Below are 20276 nucleotides of genomic sequence, written 5' to 3' on the forward strand. Positions count from 1 at the left end.
ATCAGCTGTTCTCCTCACACTGTTCCCCACACCCCTCCCACCAGAACTGGGGCACCAGGTTCATGCTGTGTAAATTATCTTCCCAGCCAGGAGCCTGGCAGTTCCCCCTCTGAAGTGTGTGAATGTACTTAACCTTCAGTAACCTTTCCATTGTTTACTTTAGAGTATACATTTGTAGCTTCTGGCAAAAGGTAGGGATATCCTAGAGAGCCAGCCAGCCTCCTCTGCTAATGGAGTTGTAAGAGGGAGTATTCTTTTTTTTTTTTTCCTGAAAGGAAAGGAAAAACACTGGCAAGAAAATTTTTCCATTGTTTTATTAGCTATGAATGTGAATACTCTGTAAATAAGGGTCATTCTAACATCACAGCAGGCTGTGAGCCTTATTTCCAAGGAAAGTGACCCAAAACAGATCCTTTCTCTGCAGTTCTGGGCATTGACAGGGTTGGTAGACTGTCGGTGTTTGTGAAGGCTCCTTGCTCACTCAGGGCAGACTGCCTTCTGAGTACAAGTTTCCAGGGTTTGTTAGTTAGCTTTTCTACCTCCGTGAGGTGACGCCATCCCTAAGTCTTCTTGAGCTCCACATACACAGTGGGTATACACAGGCCACATACACAGGCCACGGGTGGGCAGCCCCCACCTGACAGACAACACTTGTTTCTAAGAACACCCTTGTTAAGAACAAGCTGTCAAGTCCGAAGGAAACTCCAAAAGGCAGTCCATATATCCAGAAGTGAGCTCAAGCTGGACCATAGGACTTCAGGTGGTTAGATAAAAGCCACATTCCTCCGGAACTTGTGAAACTGGTCCCCATCTGCCAAAAGGAGTCATTTCCGGTACCTCTGACGGAAAGGACAAATGGCTGCCTATTGTTGCTCATCAGAGCACATGAGGGGCCCCCAGCTCCCTGAGTATCACAAATACCTGTTAGACATTTCAAAGTCCATGCTCCCACGCTGCCTCCTAGGGTCCCTCTTGTTCTCTTTATAAAGTACCCCCCCCATGTTCTCACTATGCTCTCTATTCTCTATCCCCTGCTATTCTCCCCTTTCACAGATATTTTTGGCCATATCCAATGTGCTGGTCATGTCCAGTCTACTTCCACCTCTGCTCTTCCAGATACCTCTGTCTGTTCTCTCGCTCATATCTACAAAACAACTTTAACCATATCATGGAGAGGTCGCGTGAGCGGTTTTTTTTTTTTTCTGTGTCTCTTGCATACATAAGTGATGCCCACCTTTCCCACTTCTGACCTCTTCATTAAGTAATGACTTGGGACTTGTTGACCGTCTGAAGTAAAACAAGGACTGGAGCGAGGCTCGAACCCCCCTCCACAGGAGAGCAAGTGTTGTTTCCCATACACTGGCAGTCTGCAGTGCTCATGGTCTCAGGTAGTTGTGCAGACCCCTTAAGGGTGGGGTTGTGTGGCCCTTCAGTTTGCTACTCTGTGTCCACCTGTCCAAAGGAGCCCAAGTGCATCAGGCACAGCTTCACCCAGTCCGTTCCTGCCTAATCGATGCATTGAACCAATGTCTATCTATTGAACATCTAGCATACTAAAGACTGTGATAGATGATGAGGTAGGAGCTCTTGAAATATTTGTGTAAGGCAAGGTTAATTAATAATCCCGCTTGAGTTTTGAAAGGGACTCACTTCTGAGCACTGTTATTCGGAAGTAATTGTAGTTGAAGCCGTCTCAGAATTCCGGCAGCAGTGTGGAAGAGCTACAAGCTGGCATGATGTATATTTGTAATAACAAATCTGAGTTACAGTTCAAATGATAGTGTTTTTAATGATAGAGCATAGATGTCCAATTGTTGAAAAGATATTAAAATAATGTAAGGTGCCTTGTTAACCTACAGAACCACTTTCCAGCGGCAGACATTCCCCGCTGCTGAAGAACCCATGTTCTGAAGCGCAGCATTACAGACCATCCAACTGATGTGCCAAAATTCTCATCCCATTTCTTCTTTATTTACATTTAGAGTATCTCCAACAACGCTGAGTTAAACAATTTTCTGCCTAAAGCCTTCTTTTTCCTTAGACTCTTTTTCCCTGGGATAAATACCCCAGGAAGCAATTACCCAGTCAAACATATAACTATATTTTATGGCTCACAAATGAAGTATGTTTCTAAATCGTTTATTCAAAAATACTCCTTTACTGGGTGATGAGGTTAGAACTCAGGGTACAGCATTTGCCTCACGTGTGAGGCCGTCTTCCATCCTTAGTGTACGAATGCTCACGTGCTCTCTCTCCCTCCCACGCCCCTCCCTCTCTCGCTCTGTCCCTTTCTAAACACTATGTTTTAGTGACTGATTTTACTACACTATTGCTGTTTCCGGTAAAGTCTTACTTTTAATTCTCTCATATACGTGGCTGTCAGCAGTTACCTCCCTCAATAACCCCGGCTCCTCCTTCCTGTTTCCCTGACCACTAGCTAACTCAGGATCCTTACAAGGCCCACAGACTCCACAGTCAACCGGCAGCAATTCAATGACAGAAGTTCCCGGGGACCTGAAGCCACCGACCCCAGCGTCTACCCCTCATGGACAGATGACCCCCATGCAAAGTGGAAGGTATGTTCCGAGGACTCTGAGATGTGGAGTCAAGCTTTGCTTTGTTTTTAGAGCAAACTTATTAGAAGAAAAATGTTCTTCCCTGATTAGATCTTAAATGTTTTTTGCTACTAGTTTAGCATGTAATTTATTTGCGGTGGTTTTGCATTTACCAGTTTGGAGTGGTTTATTTCTTGAGCTCAGTGTGTATAGATAGTGCAGCAGTGTCATTCATTTTTCATCTTCTGTCTCTTTCAGAAGCAGTACAATCAGTGTGCACGACCCATTCTCAGATGTGGGCGATTCATCCTACCCCAAACGGAACTCTATGACTCCAAATGCACCGTACCAGCAAGGCATGAGCATGCCAGACATGATGGGCCGGATGCCCTATGAGCCCAACAAGGACCCCTTCAGTGGAATGAGAAAAGGTAGGTAGAACGGAGTTTCTGCGTGGGCATGGTCCAGAAGGCTTTCTTCTCTCCACCACCTCACAACTGTTCACCCATTCATTTGGGACAGTTCTGAGCACCTGCCGTTCAGCAAATCAGCCTCATTTCCCTGCTTAAGCTCTAGCCGTAGGAAAACATAGCCTCTGTGTGTCTCACTTGCCTCATCTAGAAATGACGGAAACAGTAGAGCCTGCTCCAGGTGTGCTTAAGGATTAAGTCTGTGCACAGGAAGCCAGCAGAAGAATGATGGACACCTGTGATCAGGAAGTGGCTGTTGTCCAGCATCATCAGCACTGTGTTAACTTGTGCTGGGTGCTCAGTAGAGATTCTTACGTAGTTCTTCAAGGACTTAACAGACGTAGGAGGGAGCAAAACCAGAGGCCATGACTGACGGAAGACAGCCAGTGTGCAGAAAGGCATGGAAATGGCAGTGGTGCTGTAGGAATGCATTGGAGGAAAGCAAAGGTCCTCAGATTGGTGTCACCCGGAAAGACGTGGGGTGTCAGCTCTCCACTGAGACCTCAGCAGGAGGTCACTGGGCCTGTTTAAGAAAGGGCACACAGGCTGAAGGCCTCAGCTGCCAGGGGCCAGGGCCCTTCAACTGACTGGCACATTCCTGAGTTTGAGGTTTTCACCAGCTGAGAGATGTTACTAGGGGAAATGGCATGATTCAATTTTTTTTTTTAAGTAAGTATGAGAGTAACTGGTGGTCTCCAGGCATGCTTTGAAAGAAATAAAAAGAAACCCATGGGGCATTGGGGGACAGTTGAGCCAGAGATGGCAGGTAGGAGTCAGAATCAAGCAGTGGAGAAAAGCCCTCTGCGGCTTTGAGGGGTGGTGAATGAGTGAGGGGGGGTGGGGGGGACTCTGACTGGTTGGAGAAGGGCCAGTGGAGCAGGAAAGAAACTCAGTGTCTTGAGCAGCTGTGGAGGGGCAGTTCGCAGGCTGTGTGTCTGGAGCTAGGCTGAGGATGCTCTTGAGTGTGTATCCGCAGCAGTGGGACCTGTGAGCTCAGGAAGTGCAGGAGTGTCAGGGACACCAGAAACACCAGGGTTGGATCTTAACACCGGCCAGCCCCAAGGAGTCCAGGCCAAGGTGGTGCATGCCAGCATCAGGTAGGAACCTGGTAGTTTGCTTTTTGGCATTCACCCAAATGCAGTTAGGTCCTGTCAAATTAAACCCTATGAGGATTTTTTTAAATACTGAAGAAATTGTGAAGATGTTTTTGTGGCAGTCGTTATTCTGGGATCTGGTAAAGAATAGTAACTGTGTCATACTTAGATGTTGGGATACATGAGGTTTTTTTTTTTTTTTTTTTTTTTTTTTTTCTTTTTGAGATAGAGTCTCACTGTGTACCCCTGGCTGACCTGGAACACTATATAGACCAGACTGGCCTCAAACTCACAGAGATCCACCTGCCTCTGCCTCCCCAAGTGCTTGAATTAAAGACATGTGCCACCACCCCAGCTGTGAGTTTCATGATACCCATAAGTGGAGAGGTGCATAAATCCCCAGCTTGCTTTGATGAATATTATGGACTATAAAAATATAACAGAAGAATCTCAAGTTTTTTAGCATTGAGTGTATACTAGTAAGCAAATGAGATTTACAATATTTCAAGCATATTTCAAGTAGCAGTTATGTAAAGCAAGATAAACTGTAATTTTTCCTTTCATGAGTCTTGAGGCTACTTCTGAGTAAAGGTTTGCAGAACATATGATAAGTGCAGTAACCTTGAGAGCCAAAAGCCTGTTAGAAGTAGCTGGGGTGAAGTTAGTGGTGTGAGAGTGCTTCTGGGTCCGTAGCCCACCTTTAGACTCTGAAAATATAACAGTAACATGGAAAATTAATCAGTAGTGTTTGAGATGGGACCTCAGAATCTCCTGAATGCCAGATCTGTGCCCTGCCATATGACAACTGCAGGGTCCCCTCCTTCCTTCATACCTACAGTCTCTATTATAGGAAGGAGCTTTCTGCACAAGCAGGAGGACCTGAAATTGGATCTCCAGTGTGCACATAAAAGCTGGATGTGGTGGATATACCCACAGCTCCAGCGCCCTGGGGTAGAGGCGGGAGGATCCCCAGACATTGCTGGACACCCTGTCTAGCCAGGTTTGTGAGCCCCAGATTCAATAAGAAAGACCTCCTCTGAAGAATAAGATGGAGCACAGAGGCAGACAACACCACGTGGCTTCCCCGTGTGCACCGGTGTGTACGCACACAGCACAGAATGGATGTGGGCAGTTAGGGGAGCAGGTGGAGAGCTGTGCTGATAGAGAGACAATGTGTCTTCATGTCGGTCATAGACAAATAGCACAATTCTTGTATATTTCAGCTCACCTACTGCCTCATAGCATTGGAGCATTTATTACCAAAATAAAGGAGAAACAGTCCACAGAAAACCTTTTCTTCCAGCTCTGATGTGTTGTAAATAAAATTTTCTATTCTTCAGTTTGCCTTATTCTGCAACTCAGACCAATTTGGTCAGTGAAACCACTGTTGGTGATGTCGCTGTGGTTGGCCTGTGGTGGGCAGAGTCAGCCTGGTCTGAGAACCCTAACCCTGTGGATCCAGCCTTGCCTGCTCACCACCTGCCTCCAGCCTACTTGTTCCTTTCTCTCTCTGAAGCTCTGACCATGGTACCCAGTGTACTTGAGTATCTGTTGAATCTACACACATAGCTGTGTTTAGTCTTTAACTAGACTCTGGTGCTTAGCCCTGGATGGGCCATTTCCTCCCATTTTGCTCATACAGAATACTGGTGATTTTTGAAATAAACTGTTTCTGTGATTGTAGCAGTGTTTCCATAAGATGAGTTGCTAGAGGAGTTATTGAGTCAAAGAATAGGAATGAAGTGCCTTGGTCATCTTTCATGGGGTAGCGGACTGCCCCAACCTCACTGACTTCTGCCAGGGGAACTTCACCATTTCTCAGGGCTGTGTCATCAGGGGCACAGCTGAGGTCGGCAGAGCCTTTACTAGGAACCCAGCTAGTGTCTGGGGCCTCTCTTTGTAGATTCTAGGGTAGCCTTACCATGGAAGGTGAGGTCCAAGAAGAAGATCCAAGATAACAAGCCGTTTTGCAAGCTCATGCAAGTGTTTGCTTGCATCCATCTTCCTGAGCCTGTTGGTCAGAACTAGCCATGCAGCCCGGCCCGGTGTCATCATGGGAGGGGCCTACACGGGCTGTGGATACACATGGATGTGCTTCTGTGTGTGGTAGGGGTGGCTGCCCACAGCTGGTACATGCAGAAGTTGAAGCAGTTACTTACATGCGCTGGCCGGAGTGTGCAGGTGTGGGGCCCTGCTTAGTAAGCCGATTCTTACCAGCCACCGTAACATCTGCCACTCAGATTGTGACTTACATTTCTGTAGTGTTCAGTGAGGCCACAGGTGACCATTTAGTTTCTTTTCCATGTGAACGGGTTTTTCTTGTTTTTGACTTACTATCTTTTTTTGTAGATTTTTTTAAAGACCTCTTTGTGTATTAAAGAATTAAACTACTTAACTTTAATTATGACACTTGACTTCTGTCTATCTCTGTCTTTCCATCTACAAAATGGAAAGTAATCTCAAAACTAGTTCTACCACAAGTTGATGTGAGCTCAGAGAGAAGGTGGCAATTGGGATATTTCTCCATTGGCCTCAGCCCTGTGTCTGGTCCACATGTGACAGCGTTGACTTAGAAAACTTCAGTCAGTTTTGCCTCACAAAGAAGTAGCTGTCATAGAATGAAGACAAGTAGGAGCCATGGAGCAACTCAACGTTAAAATGTTTAATATACTTGCAGCCAGGCGGTGGTGGCGCACGCCTTTAATCCCAGCACTCGGGAGGCAGAGCCAGGCGGATCTCTGTGAGTTCGAGGCCAGCCTGGGCTACCAAGTGAGTCCCAGGAAAGGCGCAAAGCTACACAGAGAAACCCTGTCTTGAAAAACAAAAAAAAACAAAAAAAAAAACAAAAAAAAAAAAGTTTAATATACTTGCAGGCCAGTGTCTGGACTTTATACAGTTTTCTTCGGCTCTGAGCAGATGTCATTTGCATATGCACCCTCATTGATGGTCTGCTTTTTGATGTGAACACGTCACGGCTCATCCCATCTTCAGCTGCTCTTCTGGTTTTTGGGTTTTTTGTTTTTTGGTTTTTGGTTTTTTTGATGTACATATATACGTCTCTGTGTATGTATGCTCACATGAATGCAGGTGCCTCCAAAGGCCAGAAGGGGGCCTCAGATCCCCACAGAGTTACAGGCTGTAGTGAAACACCAGTCGCTGTGGATGCTGGGAACTGAAGTCAGGTTCAGCAAGTGTTCCTAACGACTGAGCCATGTCTCCAGCCCCTTGAGCCGTTGTGAATATATATGTCAAGGTTTTCTGGCTTTTCCTTATAGGGGTGGGAACTAATTTAAACATATATTTCATGTCTTATTTACAACTCCTTCATGAGCCGGTATCACCGCGTTCTAGAGACAGTAATTAACATGAACATTAGCAGCTTCCACAATGCTACATGACAGGCAGCCAGAGACTACGCCTGACAGCAGAGGCTTGGCCCTCCGCTGAGTCTCACACAGCACCAAGGTGTCAGCCAGGACTGAGCTTCTGGTTCCCTCAGGTTCATTCAAGTCGTTGCCAGGATTTATTCCTTAGTCTCTTATGGTTATGGGGCCAAAGTGGCCATCATATTGTTGGGTATCCTCCGTGCACCCTTCAGAATGGGTCTCTTTCTATGACAAGGCCAGCAGGAGATTCTCAGGCTCCATCTTTATCCTTCAGCCCCAGATTTGAAGGGTTGCTTGCATGCTCCCTTTGGGTGAACGCACAGTCAGCTGTAACCATCACTACATCTGTGAATTTCTCTTGCCAGGGAACATACTGTAATCAAGGAGCCACAGCCCAGACTGTTCCTGGGTCCTGCCCAGGTCAAGATCAGAGGCTCATGCTAAGCAAGCAGCAGGGATGCAGGTGTCTTTGAGGCCATCTCAAGATTCTGTTCCTTTGGGCAGACTTCATACCCTTTCATTTGGATTGTGGTGTGTCATACACATACAGGGACCACAGAAATTACTAGAAGGGATGTGTAGGCCCTTTGACTTTCAGAAAATGCTTAATTCTGTGCTTTTTATTTGAACTGTCACAGTGCCTGGAAGTAGCGAGCCCTTTATGGCACAAGGACAGGTGCCCAACAGCGGCATGCAGGACATGTACAACCAGAGTCCCTCGGGCGCCATGTCCAATCTGGGCATGGGGCAGCGGCAGCAGTATCCCTATGGAGCCAGTTATGACCGGAGGTGAGTGCTTTTGATGAAGATGCGACAGTGTACCAGAAACTGCCTTCCGGGAACGCACATGTGAGCCCTGGTGGCTGAGCCTCCCGTGACAGCACAGTGTGTAACCTTTTTTGTGCCACCGATGACCACGTAGTGTCCAGTGGCTACTTTGAGTGGGTGGCCTCAGCCGGACATGAAGAACTTGTCTCAGACACTCAGGGGCTGTTATTTATAAGCAGGTGTCTGCAGCATACCTCAGATTCAGGTGTCCTGACATGCCTGGGACAGGCCACTCTTCCCTCAGAACTCAGGAACCACAGCACACTGCACCACGCCCCCAAGCACCAGCATCCCTCTGAGGCAGCTGTTGTTACCACAGTGAGACAGCCTAGATGTGGTACCTGTGAACACTGCCAGCTTCCTGGGCTTTTCAGTACCAGGCCCTCCTCCCCATGCTTCCTTGTGGATATCTAGGATATCACACTTGGCTCTCGGGCTTTCTGAGTTCTGGACCAAGGGTGTATTTTGCTCTTAACAGACATCTCTGGGAAACCCCACCATTCAGGGACACAAGAGCCTCTCCAGGGAAGCCATTTTGACACCCACATGGCAGGTCAGGCCACAGGATCACTCTTACACTGACTGTACTTAGGAGGACAGTGAGATGTCATGGGAAGGCCATCAGAAGCCTCATCCTTCAGTGGTGACAGCGATGGGCTTCCTTCATGAAGAGATCCCTCACCTGTGCCCCTGGCTGACACCAAAGGCCGCTCTTGTATGGTGTATTCTCTGCTTCCCTCATGAGAGATGCTTCAAGCAGGCTTTCAGTATGTGGTTTGTACTTGTGGTTTATGAGGAAAAAGCACGAAGCACCCAAGAGGAAAAGGGCCTTGTCTGTCTGTGGCTGTGGTGTGCTGGTGAAGGACAGAACTGATTTGAGTCCCTTCCTCCATGATCCTGGTATGGTTGGTGTCTGCGCAGGGTGACAGACCACACCTAGGCTCTCACCAGCACGCTGCTAGAGCCGAAGGAGGAGTGACGAGTGGAGAAGACTTATACCAAGGAGTGGGTGTGAGAATCACCGGAAAGGTGTCTCCGGGCTCTTCTGGGAGCCTGGCTTTTAAGTGCAGAGCCACTGGTAACCAGGTGGCAGGTCTTCTCGGTGTTCTGCAGTTTGATTTTTCCTCATACCCTGCCCACGTGTGATGGATGTCTATTGGTACCCTCTGCTCAGGGAGCTATCACCGGTGCCTAGTGCATGGAATGAGGCTTACATTTAGCCATTGTGGATCCCTAGTGCATGGGATAAGAGTTTGGTTGGGTTTGGTTTTAGGACCCGGTAAGAGCTACTGATTTTTTTTTCCCCAATGAGATTAGACAGATGTACAAGGACAGTCTCCAGTAAGCTTTCCCTCCTATTTCCTCCCAGTGCCTGGCTTTGACTAGGCCACATCAGAGCCTTTCACCTCGTTGTTGGCAATCTGAAAAATGTTACCTGCCCATCTTAAGTTTTATTCTTGTTGGTTATAGTTCTTCTCGCTAAACTTCCTTCTAGAGTCTTCCCCTGGCTATTTGCATGTGATACTCTAATTTTTTCTTATTTTTCATTTCTTGATCAGATTAATAATACATCCAATCCAGTTACTCTCCCCTCCTACAAGATCCAGTATTTCTAAATTAAACCAGTTTATTGTCAAAACTCCAGATCTGTTCCCCTTGAAGATGTTAATTTTATGGCATTTACAATTTCTAAATGTGAGAGCAGTTGAAAGTGAATGCTGTTTATTTCTGTGCAGCGATTTGATAGAAGTTCGTTATAGTTGTCGTTAGAGTCCTTTTCCATACCCTTTGTAACTAGGAACTTAGAATTTTGACCACTCCTCTGCTGGGGTTAGCATCTGGGGATTCACTTCCTAACTCTAGCCTTAAAGTCCAAAACATGTCTGTCCTCAGTGAGGGAGTAGAGGATAGAAGCATCTCCATGCTCTGATGCTTCTAGAAATGCTGCTGCTGCTGCTGAACCTCAGTTTCTTCTTGCTTCTCGCTCCCATGACAACACCATGCAGCACTTCAGGGATGGGTGGAGCTTCCACCTCAAAGGAAGAGGCCCCAGCCAGGACAAGTACACACAAGGCCTGCCCGTCCAACCGGCATTCCCTCTGACACTATTAGCAACTCCTGAGCTGGGAGTTTGGCTCCGCTCCGAGATGGGTGTTACCGTCCCTGCGAGAGGCCGGGACTCAGCTGTGGCCTCCTGTGCTGTTGAAAGTGGTGTGTGGAGAGAAGGCAGGGCCATCGGGTAGAGTTTCTAGAAATGGGCTGTTCGTGTCTGTTTGCCTCAAGTCCCGTGTAAACTAAGTTTTCTTTGAATACCTTGCTCTAGGCATGAGGCTTACGGGCAGCAGTATCCAGGCCAAGGTCCTCCCACAGGACAGCCACCGTATGGAGGACACCAGCCTGGCCTGTACCCACAGCAGCCGGTGAGTTGGCCAATGGGTGTGGGTCTGTTTTCCCTTTATTTGTCTTATGAAGATTTGGGGAAGGCTAACTGAAGTCATACACTTTACTGAGTAGTCAGGGTGGCTTAACTAGAAAGTACTCCTGGGATTTTGAACTCAGAAAATTGAAAACAGCCCTTGACATGTAGTATTCTGGAATACATACAGCATGCTGGACACTTCTGTGGTCACCCCCATGCCCACAGGTTCTGAGCCATGAACTGAACCAACCACAGGTCCAAAGACAAGTGTACAGAACATGCGCATACATTTCCTCCATCATCATTTTCTAAATAAGTAGGGCACAGCTATGTGTGTGTGTGTGTGTGTGTGTGTGTGTGTGTGTGTGTGTGTGTATGTAGCTTTCACTTACATTGTATTATGAATCTGAGTACTCTAGAAATAACCAAAATGACAAAGAGTGTGTGTAGATGGTATTGAAAACTTGAGCGGTTTTTCTCCAAGGGACTTGAATGTCCATGGATGTGACCTGCAGGGGTCCTGGAACTAATCTCTGTAGATACCCAGGGGCAGCTGTATGCTATTTAGTAAATCCACTGTAAAACAGAAATGTACCATACTTACAATAGAAGAAACTCAGACTGTTGTAGACCAAGACCAAAAGCTGGCTCTTTTAAAATGAGATATTGTATTTTGGTGGGTACTACTCCAGTGACTGCATTGCCCACTACCCCCCAAAGTGTACTCACTAAATTTTTTCTCTTTAAAATAACAAGTAATGACATACTTTGTGTAATAAGATAGTTCATGCTGGCTCCCAGCTGAGTCATGCAGAAGTCACAGTGACCCTGAGGATGGAACTCCTGACGTGGCCTCAGCCACTTGGATCCAGTTGTTGCTGAGCTACCTTTTTGACCTGGGATCTCTGGGGGAAAAAAAGGAAGAAAGAAAAAAAAAAAGAAAAAGAAAAAAAATAAATATGTATATGAATTGTCTTTTTAGAATTTTTCAATAAATTTTTTTGAAATACTCACTTACTTCTGGAGCATACCTACAATTGTTGAAGTAAAGTGAAATAGTATAGTTTACCCCTCAACATCTGCTCCCCATCAGGAAGCCCCGCCCACCTGGTAGGCACTTGGGAAAGAATCTTTAGGGGTTAAGTTCAGTGGAAGGAGTTGTGTGGAGGGACCAGTATGAGTTTCATGGAGAACTGGACCTGGACAAGCCGGGCATCTGGGCAGGAGCCAGGATATGGACATCAAGTGTGGTGGCCCAGCCTGAGGAACTCTGCTGGCATAGAGACATTGGTATCTATTGAGGCCTAAGGGGTCCCTTTAGTCCAGAACCTCCCAGGGTAGTCCTGTATCTCCAACATGCTCCTATAAGGCAGAACACCTTGCCTCTGGGGTCCTCTCAGTTCCATCTGTCCACATGAGCTGCTATGGTGGTCACCCATGCTGGGCTGTCCCTGTATTGCAGCCCAAGGAAAGGAGTTCTTGTTTTTCTCACAGAAAGTTTCATATGGAAGCAGACTTGGGAAGCCCTCCTCAGAGTGTGTAGCAATACTGAAATCCAAGCCTAAATTGTTAGTGGTTGTCAGTATGTAGGAGCGTCCCATATTCATTTTGAAATGAACATTCTACCCAGTAATAACTATTTTGCATAATTTGAGTGTGTATGATTATACCTCTAAGAGTACATCAGTATGATTTGTCTGTATATGAATTTCAGAATTACAAACGCCATATGGATGGCATGTACGGGCCTCCAGCCAAGCGCCATGAAGGGGATATGTACAATATGCAGTATGGCAGCCAGCAGCAGGAAGTGTACAACCAGTATGGAAGCTCTTACTCTGGCCCGGACAGGAGGCCCATCCAGGGCCAGTATCCCTACCCCTACAACAGAGAGAGGATGCAGGGCCCAGGCCAGATGCAGCCACATGGAATCCCACCTCAGATGATGGGTGGCCCCATGCAGTCATCCTCCAGCGAGGGGCCTCAGCAGAATATGTGGGCAACACGCAACGATATGCCTTATCCCTACCAGAACAGGCAAGGCCCAGGCGGCCCTGCACAGGCGCCGCCTTACCCAGGCATGAACCGTACCGATGATATGATGGTACCAGATCAGAGGATCAACCATGAGAGCCAGTGGCCTTCTCACGTCAGCCAGCGCCAGCCTTACATGTCATCTTCGGCCTCCATGCAGCCCATCACGCGCCCACCTCAGTCATCCTACCAGACGCCACCGTCACTGCCAAACCACATCTCCAGGGCGCCCAGCCCTGCCTCCTTCCAGCGCTCCCTGGAGAGTCGCATGTCTCCAAGCAAGTCTCCCTTCCTGCCCGCCATGAAGATGCAGAAGGTCATGCCCACAGTCCCCACATCCCAGGTCACCGGGCCACCCCCTCAGCCACCGCCAATCAGAAGGGAGATTACGTTCCCTCCTGGCTCTGTGGAAGCATCCCAGCCTGTCCTGAAACAAAGGCGAAAGATCACCTCAAAAGACATTGGTAAGAGTTTGGAAGGGGTGTTCTGAAAGTGGGTTGCTTTTCGCAATCTAGAACTTTAATTTAGATGTAATTTCCATCCATTCAGTTGGGTGAGATCCTTAATAATACAAATTATCAGGATATTTACATATGGAAGTGTTGATTAGAAGCCACTCATCTGAATAAGAAACAGGCCCGAGAAGAGCCTGCATGGAAATGATGACACTTGTAGGTGCAGAGACTGTGCTTGTGTGAGAGACTGGAGCACTGGGGGAACAGACCCACAAATGCTGTGCGTTGCCTTCAGATTTAACCTTAACCAGGCCTCTTAATTGCTGCCACAAATGCTTAAGAGACCCACTGTGAGGCTGAGGAATTGAAGGCAAGCCACTCTGACAATGTAGGATGAGTTTCCATGGGGACAGGTAGAAACCAGGCTATGCTATATAGATGGATGGATATGATATGTGGAATGTTCTCTGCTGTGATGTATGGAACTGCCGTAATCCACACCACACTGGCAGATACAGGCCAAGGGGGTAACCTCAGCTGAATACTAATGCTGCTCGCCCATCCTCTGTGAGATGATGGGAATACTAATTAGCGGTCTGGAGTGTCTGGGAGTAAACACAGCCTTTTCTGCCTTTATTCCGAAGTTCGTTTAACCCAGCAAGGGAAGTAATAGCTCGTGGTTGTGTAAGAAAAACATTTTTTTCAAAGATTTTTGGAATCACTTGGCTTAAAATCATCTGCAGTGATTAGAAAATTAAAGATATTTAATTAATGATAGTAAAGATGCTTTCAATTGTTGGACATTAAGCACGTACAAAGTAAGAAAAAATAGGGTGTCTTTTATATGTGGGAGCTGTAGGGGAGATGCTGGAGTACAACTACTGGGCCCAATGTTATAGAGAAGTTAAATTAAATAGATATTTATGTTTTGTGCGTATTGTATGTTTAAATAGATACATATACCTACTTTTTTAAAGTTGTATTTATTTTTATGTGATACTTTGCCTGCATGTTTATCTGCACTACATGCATGCATTGCCCATGGAAGCCAGAAGAGGGCATTAAATCCCCAAGAATTGACATTCCAGATGGTTGCGAGCTGCTATCTGGGTGCCGGACCCCAACCCTGGTCCTCTCCAAGAACAATAAGTGAGCTTAACTGCTGAGCCATCTCTCCAGCCCAGTATCTGGTTTTGGTTGTTTGGTTTGTTTTGTTTTGTTTTTTACCTCTGAGTTCAGTTTCTATCAGTGCTTACCTTCGACCTAGGGAAATTTATGCTCCTTATTTTCAAAAGTCCAACCCCTTGTATGACAAAAGTCTTATTTTCCTCTTTAAAAGCTTGTAAAACAGAATCTCACTAAGGATGTCTTTGGTGGACACACCTACATACACCCCGCCCCCCGACTCACACACATGTAGCTGTGGCAAGTGGGGTAGATCAGGTTCCCTCCCCACCTTGGGGGTCACATCCCAGGCCCCTACAGGCCTCCTGAAGAGCTCCCACTGCAAACTCAGGACATGGGGAGCCCCTGTGTGGCCCCCTCCTCAGCACACCTGACAGCTGTCATTCATCCGTCCCTTCTGTGGCAGGCGTAGGAAGAACAGAAAGTGCATCCTTCAGTCTCCCTTCCCTCGGCTCAGCGCACCCTGAAAACTAAGCAAGTGCCTGTGTGCGGCTACAGCATGTTCCAAAGGAGGGGCATAGAAGGGGAGAGGACAGCTCTGGAAAACCAAGACCTTTGTCTAAGGTTACACTGTTGAGGATTCATTTTCTTCTAATGCCACAAACTTGCCAGTCTTCCCAAGATGCCACCTTGGGTCCTTTTGAGTGAAGGAGGTGACAGAAGGCCGCTGTGCTGGGGTGGCTCGAACATGCAAACCTGGTGCGCCCTTTCAGACTCTTTTTTTTTTCCGGAGCTGAGGACCGAACTCAGGGCCTTGTGCTTGCTAGGCAAGCGCTCTACCACTGAGCTAAATCCCCAACCCCCCTTTCAGACTCTTCTCATGTGGCAAAAGAAACATGCAAGATGATGAGGACCATGCATGCTGGCAGGGCCCAACACTCAGGGCTCCTGTTTAATGCCCAAAGCAAAAAGCCTCCTGAAGAACAAAGTAGCCTAAGAGTTATCATCTCCAGCTAACGTCAGGTGGCCGTGCATGGCTGACTCTGTGAGCTTCGTTTACATCTGTACTGCAGCCAACACTCTCCTTCTTCCTCGGGGGCAAGTGTTCCTAACATCCTGTTCTCCTTTCTAGTTACTCCCGAGGCGTGGCGTGTGATGATGTCCCTTAAGTCGGGTCTGCTGGCTGAGAGCACGTGGGCCTTGGACACCATCAACATCCTCCTCTATGATGACAGCACGGTCGCCACCTTCAACCTTTCCCAGGTGAGGCAGCCACAGTGCAGCTGGCAGCTCGGGAGAATGTTTGGAAATTACGTCATGCGCAGTGCTCGTGCTGGAGCCTGAGGTGATGAGCAGTGACCACCCAAGACTTGGAATCACGATAGTTATTAGGAAGCAGCACTAATCAATGTATAGTTGCCTGAGTACTTAGTCTGGTATCCATTTCCATCTTTGAGGTGTATGTGTATACGTATGAAAATGCATATATACATTCCCATATTTCTCATAGAAAAAAGTGGCCCCGTGTGTGGTGTGTGTGTGTGTGTGTGTGTGTGTGTGTGTGTGTGTTGTGGAAGATAGTAGCAAAGAAATTGTTGCTTGGAGTGAACAGACCAGTAGGAATAATCAAAACATAAAATGAAGTTGTCATTGATGTCAGTTACAGAACGTACTCTTTAGGGCAACATAATGCCTTTCTCATTTGTTTCATTGTTTTTTAGTCATTTGTTTGAGGCGGGGTCTCATGTGGCCTGGCCTGGGACCCACTATGTGATCTTGAAGTGGACTCCTGCTTCCGTGTGTGAGGGTTGTGTGTGTATGTGCACCACGCACCCCAGGCTGTGGTCTTCTTTTTTTTCCCAGTAGAAAATAGGTAACTTATGTGAGAGAATGGCGCTCAGTGACTCTTATGTCCCCACCGTATGACTGAAATGACCAGGGACTCCTGGCCCCGCCTGCCTCCAGGTCGGCCTCCCCACTTATGCCTTTCTTGGCTGTTTTGAAGCAGTTGTTTGAAATCCTGCTGCTTCCCCGCTCTGGAAGCCTCAGTTCAGAGTTGGCTGGAAGGTAGCTTCTGGGAGTATGACTGACAGACAGCAAGAAGCCTGAGAAAGATGCCAGTCACTGGGGCTGTGGGCTTTAAAGAGGTGTAGAGGGCGAAAAGGAGAGGCTTATTCTCTGTGTGGTGTGAGCAGCTCAGCCTCCTGAGGAAACGGGGCTGTCCGTTCCCTTCCTGCTAGTGAATAAGACCGGAACTCTCCACCACACTGCTTCTTTCACTGTGGCTTCCGTGTAGCCTGAGAGACAATTCTAAGTTGGAGGAATAAATTAATATGTCATAAATATTGCATGATCTGGAGGTGATTGTTTTTAAGAAAATAGTGTGTCCAGCCTTTTCTAGAACCTTCTTCATCCTCGTGACCGGTGAACTCTGGCTGGTCGTGCATTTTTATACCTAGACGTGCTTGATTAACTTGCCTTTTTCCCAGGGAAAAGGTAAACTTGTGAAAGGGAGGGAACCACCCAGACTTCACGTCAGGGAATACCTTCGGGATCACTGAAGTGACTGCATGGTACAGCTTATGTCCCCACACCCCGACAGGTGTCCCAAGCCCCTTCCAGGAGCAGAGAGTAGATGTGAAAGGGTGGCTGGTTTCCATAGCGTCGGTCACACGGGATCCTCGTTGCCCGCGGCCGTTTGCAGCCTGAAGATGACAGGCTTTGAGCTGGGGCGAGCGGGGCAGCAGGAGCGCTCAGCTCTCTGCAGACAGCGCCTCCGCTAGTGGCCCTCGTCGTTCACTTAGCGTCGTGAATAACTGAGATTTCCAGTTGCATCTCATGGAGTCGTCTCACTCATCTATCGGGGACTAAACTGATTTGTTGATAATTTTCAGTGTTCATAAGCTAGTACATTGCTGAAATTATCTCCTCCAAAAGATAGAGAGAGAACATAAATTAGGGCAACCTACGACACCTGAGACAAAAATAACCATAAAATTCCTGAGAATCATAACCATAAAACCCCCAGCAGATGACTCCCAGATAAACAGCAAACGGATTTGCTTTGGGTGCAGGAGTCTATAAAACGCTTGCTCCTACTGCTCACAATGCACAATCCCTAAATCATGCAAGCTGTAGAGAGTGGTGGAGCTCCCCATGTTGGGGCCCTGGCTCTGGAAAGCTGGTGCCGGTGCTGGCAGTGACCGTTGGCAGAGAACCAGAGACACACTCGTGTAGACCTTGTCCATCATCAGGAAGGTAACTCGATGGGTGGAGTGCCCTTCAGGGTCTGACCAGAAGGACGTTAAAACAGTATGAGCGTCGTTACCCAAAGCTGCCCTAGGCTCAGGCTCCTGCCCCTTCAGTCAGATCTGATGTCCTCACCCTCTACCTATTCTCTCTCTTTCTTCTCCTCTCTAGCTGTCTGGATTCCTGGAACTTTTAGTAGAGTACTTTCGAAAATGCCTAATTGACATTTTCGGAATTCTTATGGAATATGAAGTGGGTGACCCCAGCCAAAAAGCACTTGGTCACCATGTGGGGAAGAAAGATGACAGCCAGTCCTCAGGAGACGAATCTGGGAAAGAAGAGGAAGATGCTGAGTGTCTTGATGAAGAGGAGGAGGAGGAGGAAGAGGAGGAGGAGGAAGACAGCGAAAAGATGGAGTCAGAGGGGAAGAGCTCCGCTGCCCCTGCTGCTCCAGATGCGACCCTGGACCCCAAGGAGACACCAAAGCAGGCCAGTAAGTTTGACAAACTGCCCATAAAGATTGTCAAAAAGAGCAACCTGTTTGTGGTGGACCGGTCTGACAAGCTGGGCCGCGTGCAGGAGTTCAACAGCGGGCTCCTGCACTGGCAGCTGGGGGGCGGCGACACCACAGAGCACATCCAGACTCACTTCGAGAGCAAGATGGAGATCCCTCCTCGCAGGCGCCCGCCTCCGCCTCTGAGCTCCACAGGAAGGAAGAAAGAGCCGGAAGGCAAAGGTGATTCTGAGGAGCAGCCAGAGAAAAGCATCATAGCCACCATCGATGATGTCTTATCTGCCCGGCCAGGGGCCCTGCCTGAAGACGCCAACCCAGGACCCCAAACCGACAGTAGCAAGTTTCCCTTTGGAATCCAGCAGGCCAAAAGCCATCGGAACATCAGGCTCCTGGAGGATGAGCCCAGGAGCCGAGACGAGACACCCCTGTGCACCATCGCACACTGGCAGGACTCACTGGCCAAGCGCTGCATCTGTGTGTCCAACATCGTGCGGAGCTTGTCTTTCGTGCCTGGCAACGACGCGGAGATGTCCAAACACCCAGGCCTGGTGCTGATCCTGGGAAAGCTGATTCTGCTGCATCATGAGCATCCAGAGAGAAAACGGGCACCGCAGACCTATGAGAAGGAGGAGGAGGAGGACAAGGGGGTGGCCTGCAGCAAAGATGAGTGGTGGTGGGACTGCCTGGAGGTCTTGCGGGATAACACATTGGTCACGTTGGCCAACATTTCCGGGCAGCTAGACTTGTCTGCATACACGGAGAGCATCTGCTTGCCGATCCTGGACGGCTTGCTGCACTGGATGGTGTGCCCGTCGGCAGAGGCACAGGACCCCTTTCCCACCGTGGGGCCCAACTCAGTCCTGTCACCACAGAGACTTGTGCTGGAGACCCTCTGTAAACTCAGTATCCAGGACAACAACGTGGACCTGATCTTGGCCACACCTCCATTTAGTCGTCAGGAGAAATTTTATGCTACATTAGTTAGGTACGTTGGGGATCGCAAAAACCCAGTCTGTCGAGAAATGTCCATGGCGCTTTTATCGAACCTTGCCCAGGGGGACACACTGGCAGCAAGGGCAATAGCTGTCCAGAAAGGAAGCATTGGAAACTTGATAAGCTTCCTAGAGGACGGGGTCACGATGGCGCAGTACCAGCAGAGCCAGCATAACCTCATGCACATGCAGCCCCCACCTCTGGAGCCCCCTAGTGTAGACATGATGTGCAGGGCGGCCAAGGCTTTGCTGGCCATGGCCAGAGTGGACGAAAACCGCTCAGAATTCCTTTTGCACGAGGGTCGGTTGCTGGATATCTCGATATCGGCTGTCCTGAACTCTCTGGTGGCATCTGTCATCTGTGACGTACTGTTTCAGATCGGGCAGTCATGACATACGTGAGGAGACACGCATGTGTGAGTGAAGATAGAGGGTCACGTAGAAATGGCTGTTTTCTGTTCTCGTTCATCCAGCGTAGGAAGAAGGAAAAGTCTTTGCTCCTCTGCCCCATCCACTATTTACCAATTGGGAATTAAATCATTAATTTGAACAGTTATAAAAATTAATATTTGCTGTCTGTGTGTATAAGTACATCCTTTGGGGATTTTCTATTTCTTTTTTTTAACCAAAGTTGCTGTCTAGTGCATTCAAAGGTCACTTCTTTTTTCATGAATTTCCTTTTAATGTTTTTGGTTTTTTTTTTTTTTAATGTTGTATTGCAGTTTTGGGGAAGCGAATTGACTTTAAAAAAAAATTTGACAAAAGATGCTAAGATAGGAAAATTTCACCACACTGAGGCAAAAAGGTGAAAGGAAAATAGATCCTTGAATTGATGTCCTGTGAATATTATTCTTCACAGAATGGAAAAAAAACAAAGCAAAACTGCATCCCGTCACCCAAAGCTCTGTGCAATAGAAACTTCTAGAAATACAGGTATAGGGGCTGGAGGAGGTGTGGCAGTCAGTCAGAACGATGAGTGATACTGGTTTCTCCACAGGAAAGTGGTTGTATTAGGCACGAGCGAAAAACCGCGCTTTCGGTTGGGGGTGAAAACGCACTCCTAACAGCCATCCGCAACAGGACCCCTGCCTCAACACGACCGCCATGTCTGCTGTGGTTCAGCCTCCACGTGACAGTTCTTCACAATTCCTTCCA

At 47.8% G+C, this 20276-nt stretch overlaps 1 protein-coding gene across 1 annotated transcript in view; it reads left to right on the top strand.

The window, feature by feature from the left end:
• The window catches only part of Arid1b (AT-rich interaction domain 1B), a 379722-nt gene extending 359724 nt beyond the window's left edge, over positions 1-19998 (top strand). The window contains exons 14-20 of the mRNA XM_059272809.1: positions 2438-2576; positions 2814-2986; positions 8144-8294; positions 10657-10753; positions 12467-13250; positions 15499-15629; positions 17787-19998. Coding sequence (XP_059128792.1) covers positions 2438-2576; positions 2814-2986; positions 8144-8294; positions 10657-10753; positions 12467-13250; positions 15499-15629; positions 17787-19514 — 3203 coding nt within the window. The 3' untranslated portion in view covers positions 19515-19998. The remainder of the gene's footprint in view (positions 1-2437; positions 2577-2813; positions 2987-8143; positions 8295-10656; positions 10754-12466; positions 13251-15498; positions 15630-17786) is intronic.
• Positions 19999-20276: the final 278 nt, after the last annotated feature.

Source organism: Peromyscus eremicus, chromosome 8b, assembly GCF_949786415.1.
Source record: "Peromyscus eremicus chromosome 8b, PerEre_H2_v1, whole genome shotgun sequence".
NCBI lineage: Eukaryota > Metazoa > Chordata > Mammalia > Rodentia > Cricetidae > Peromyscus > Peromyscus eremicus.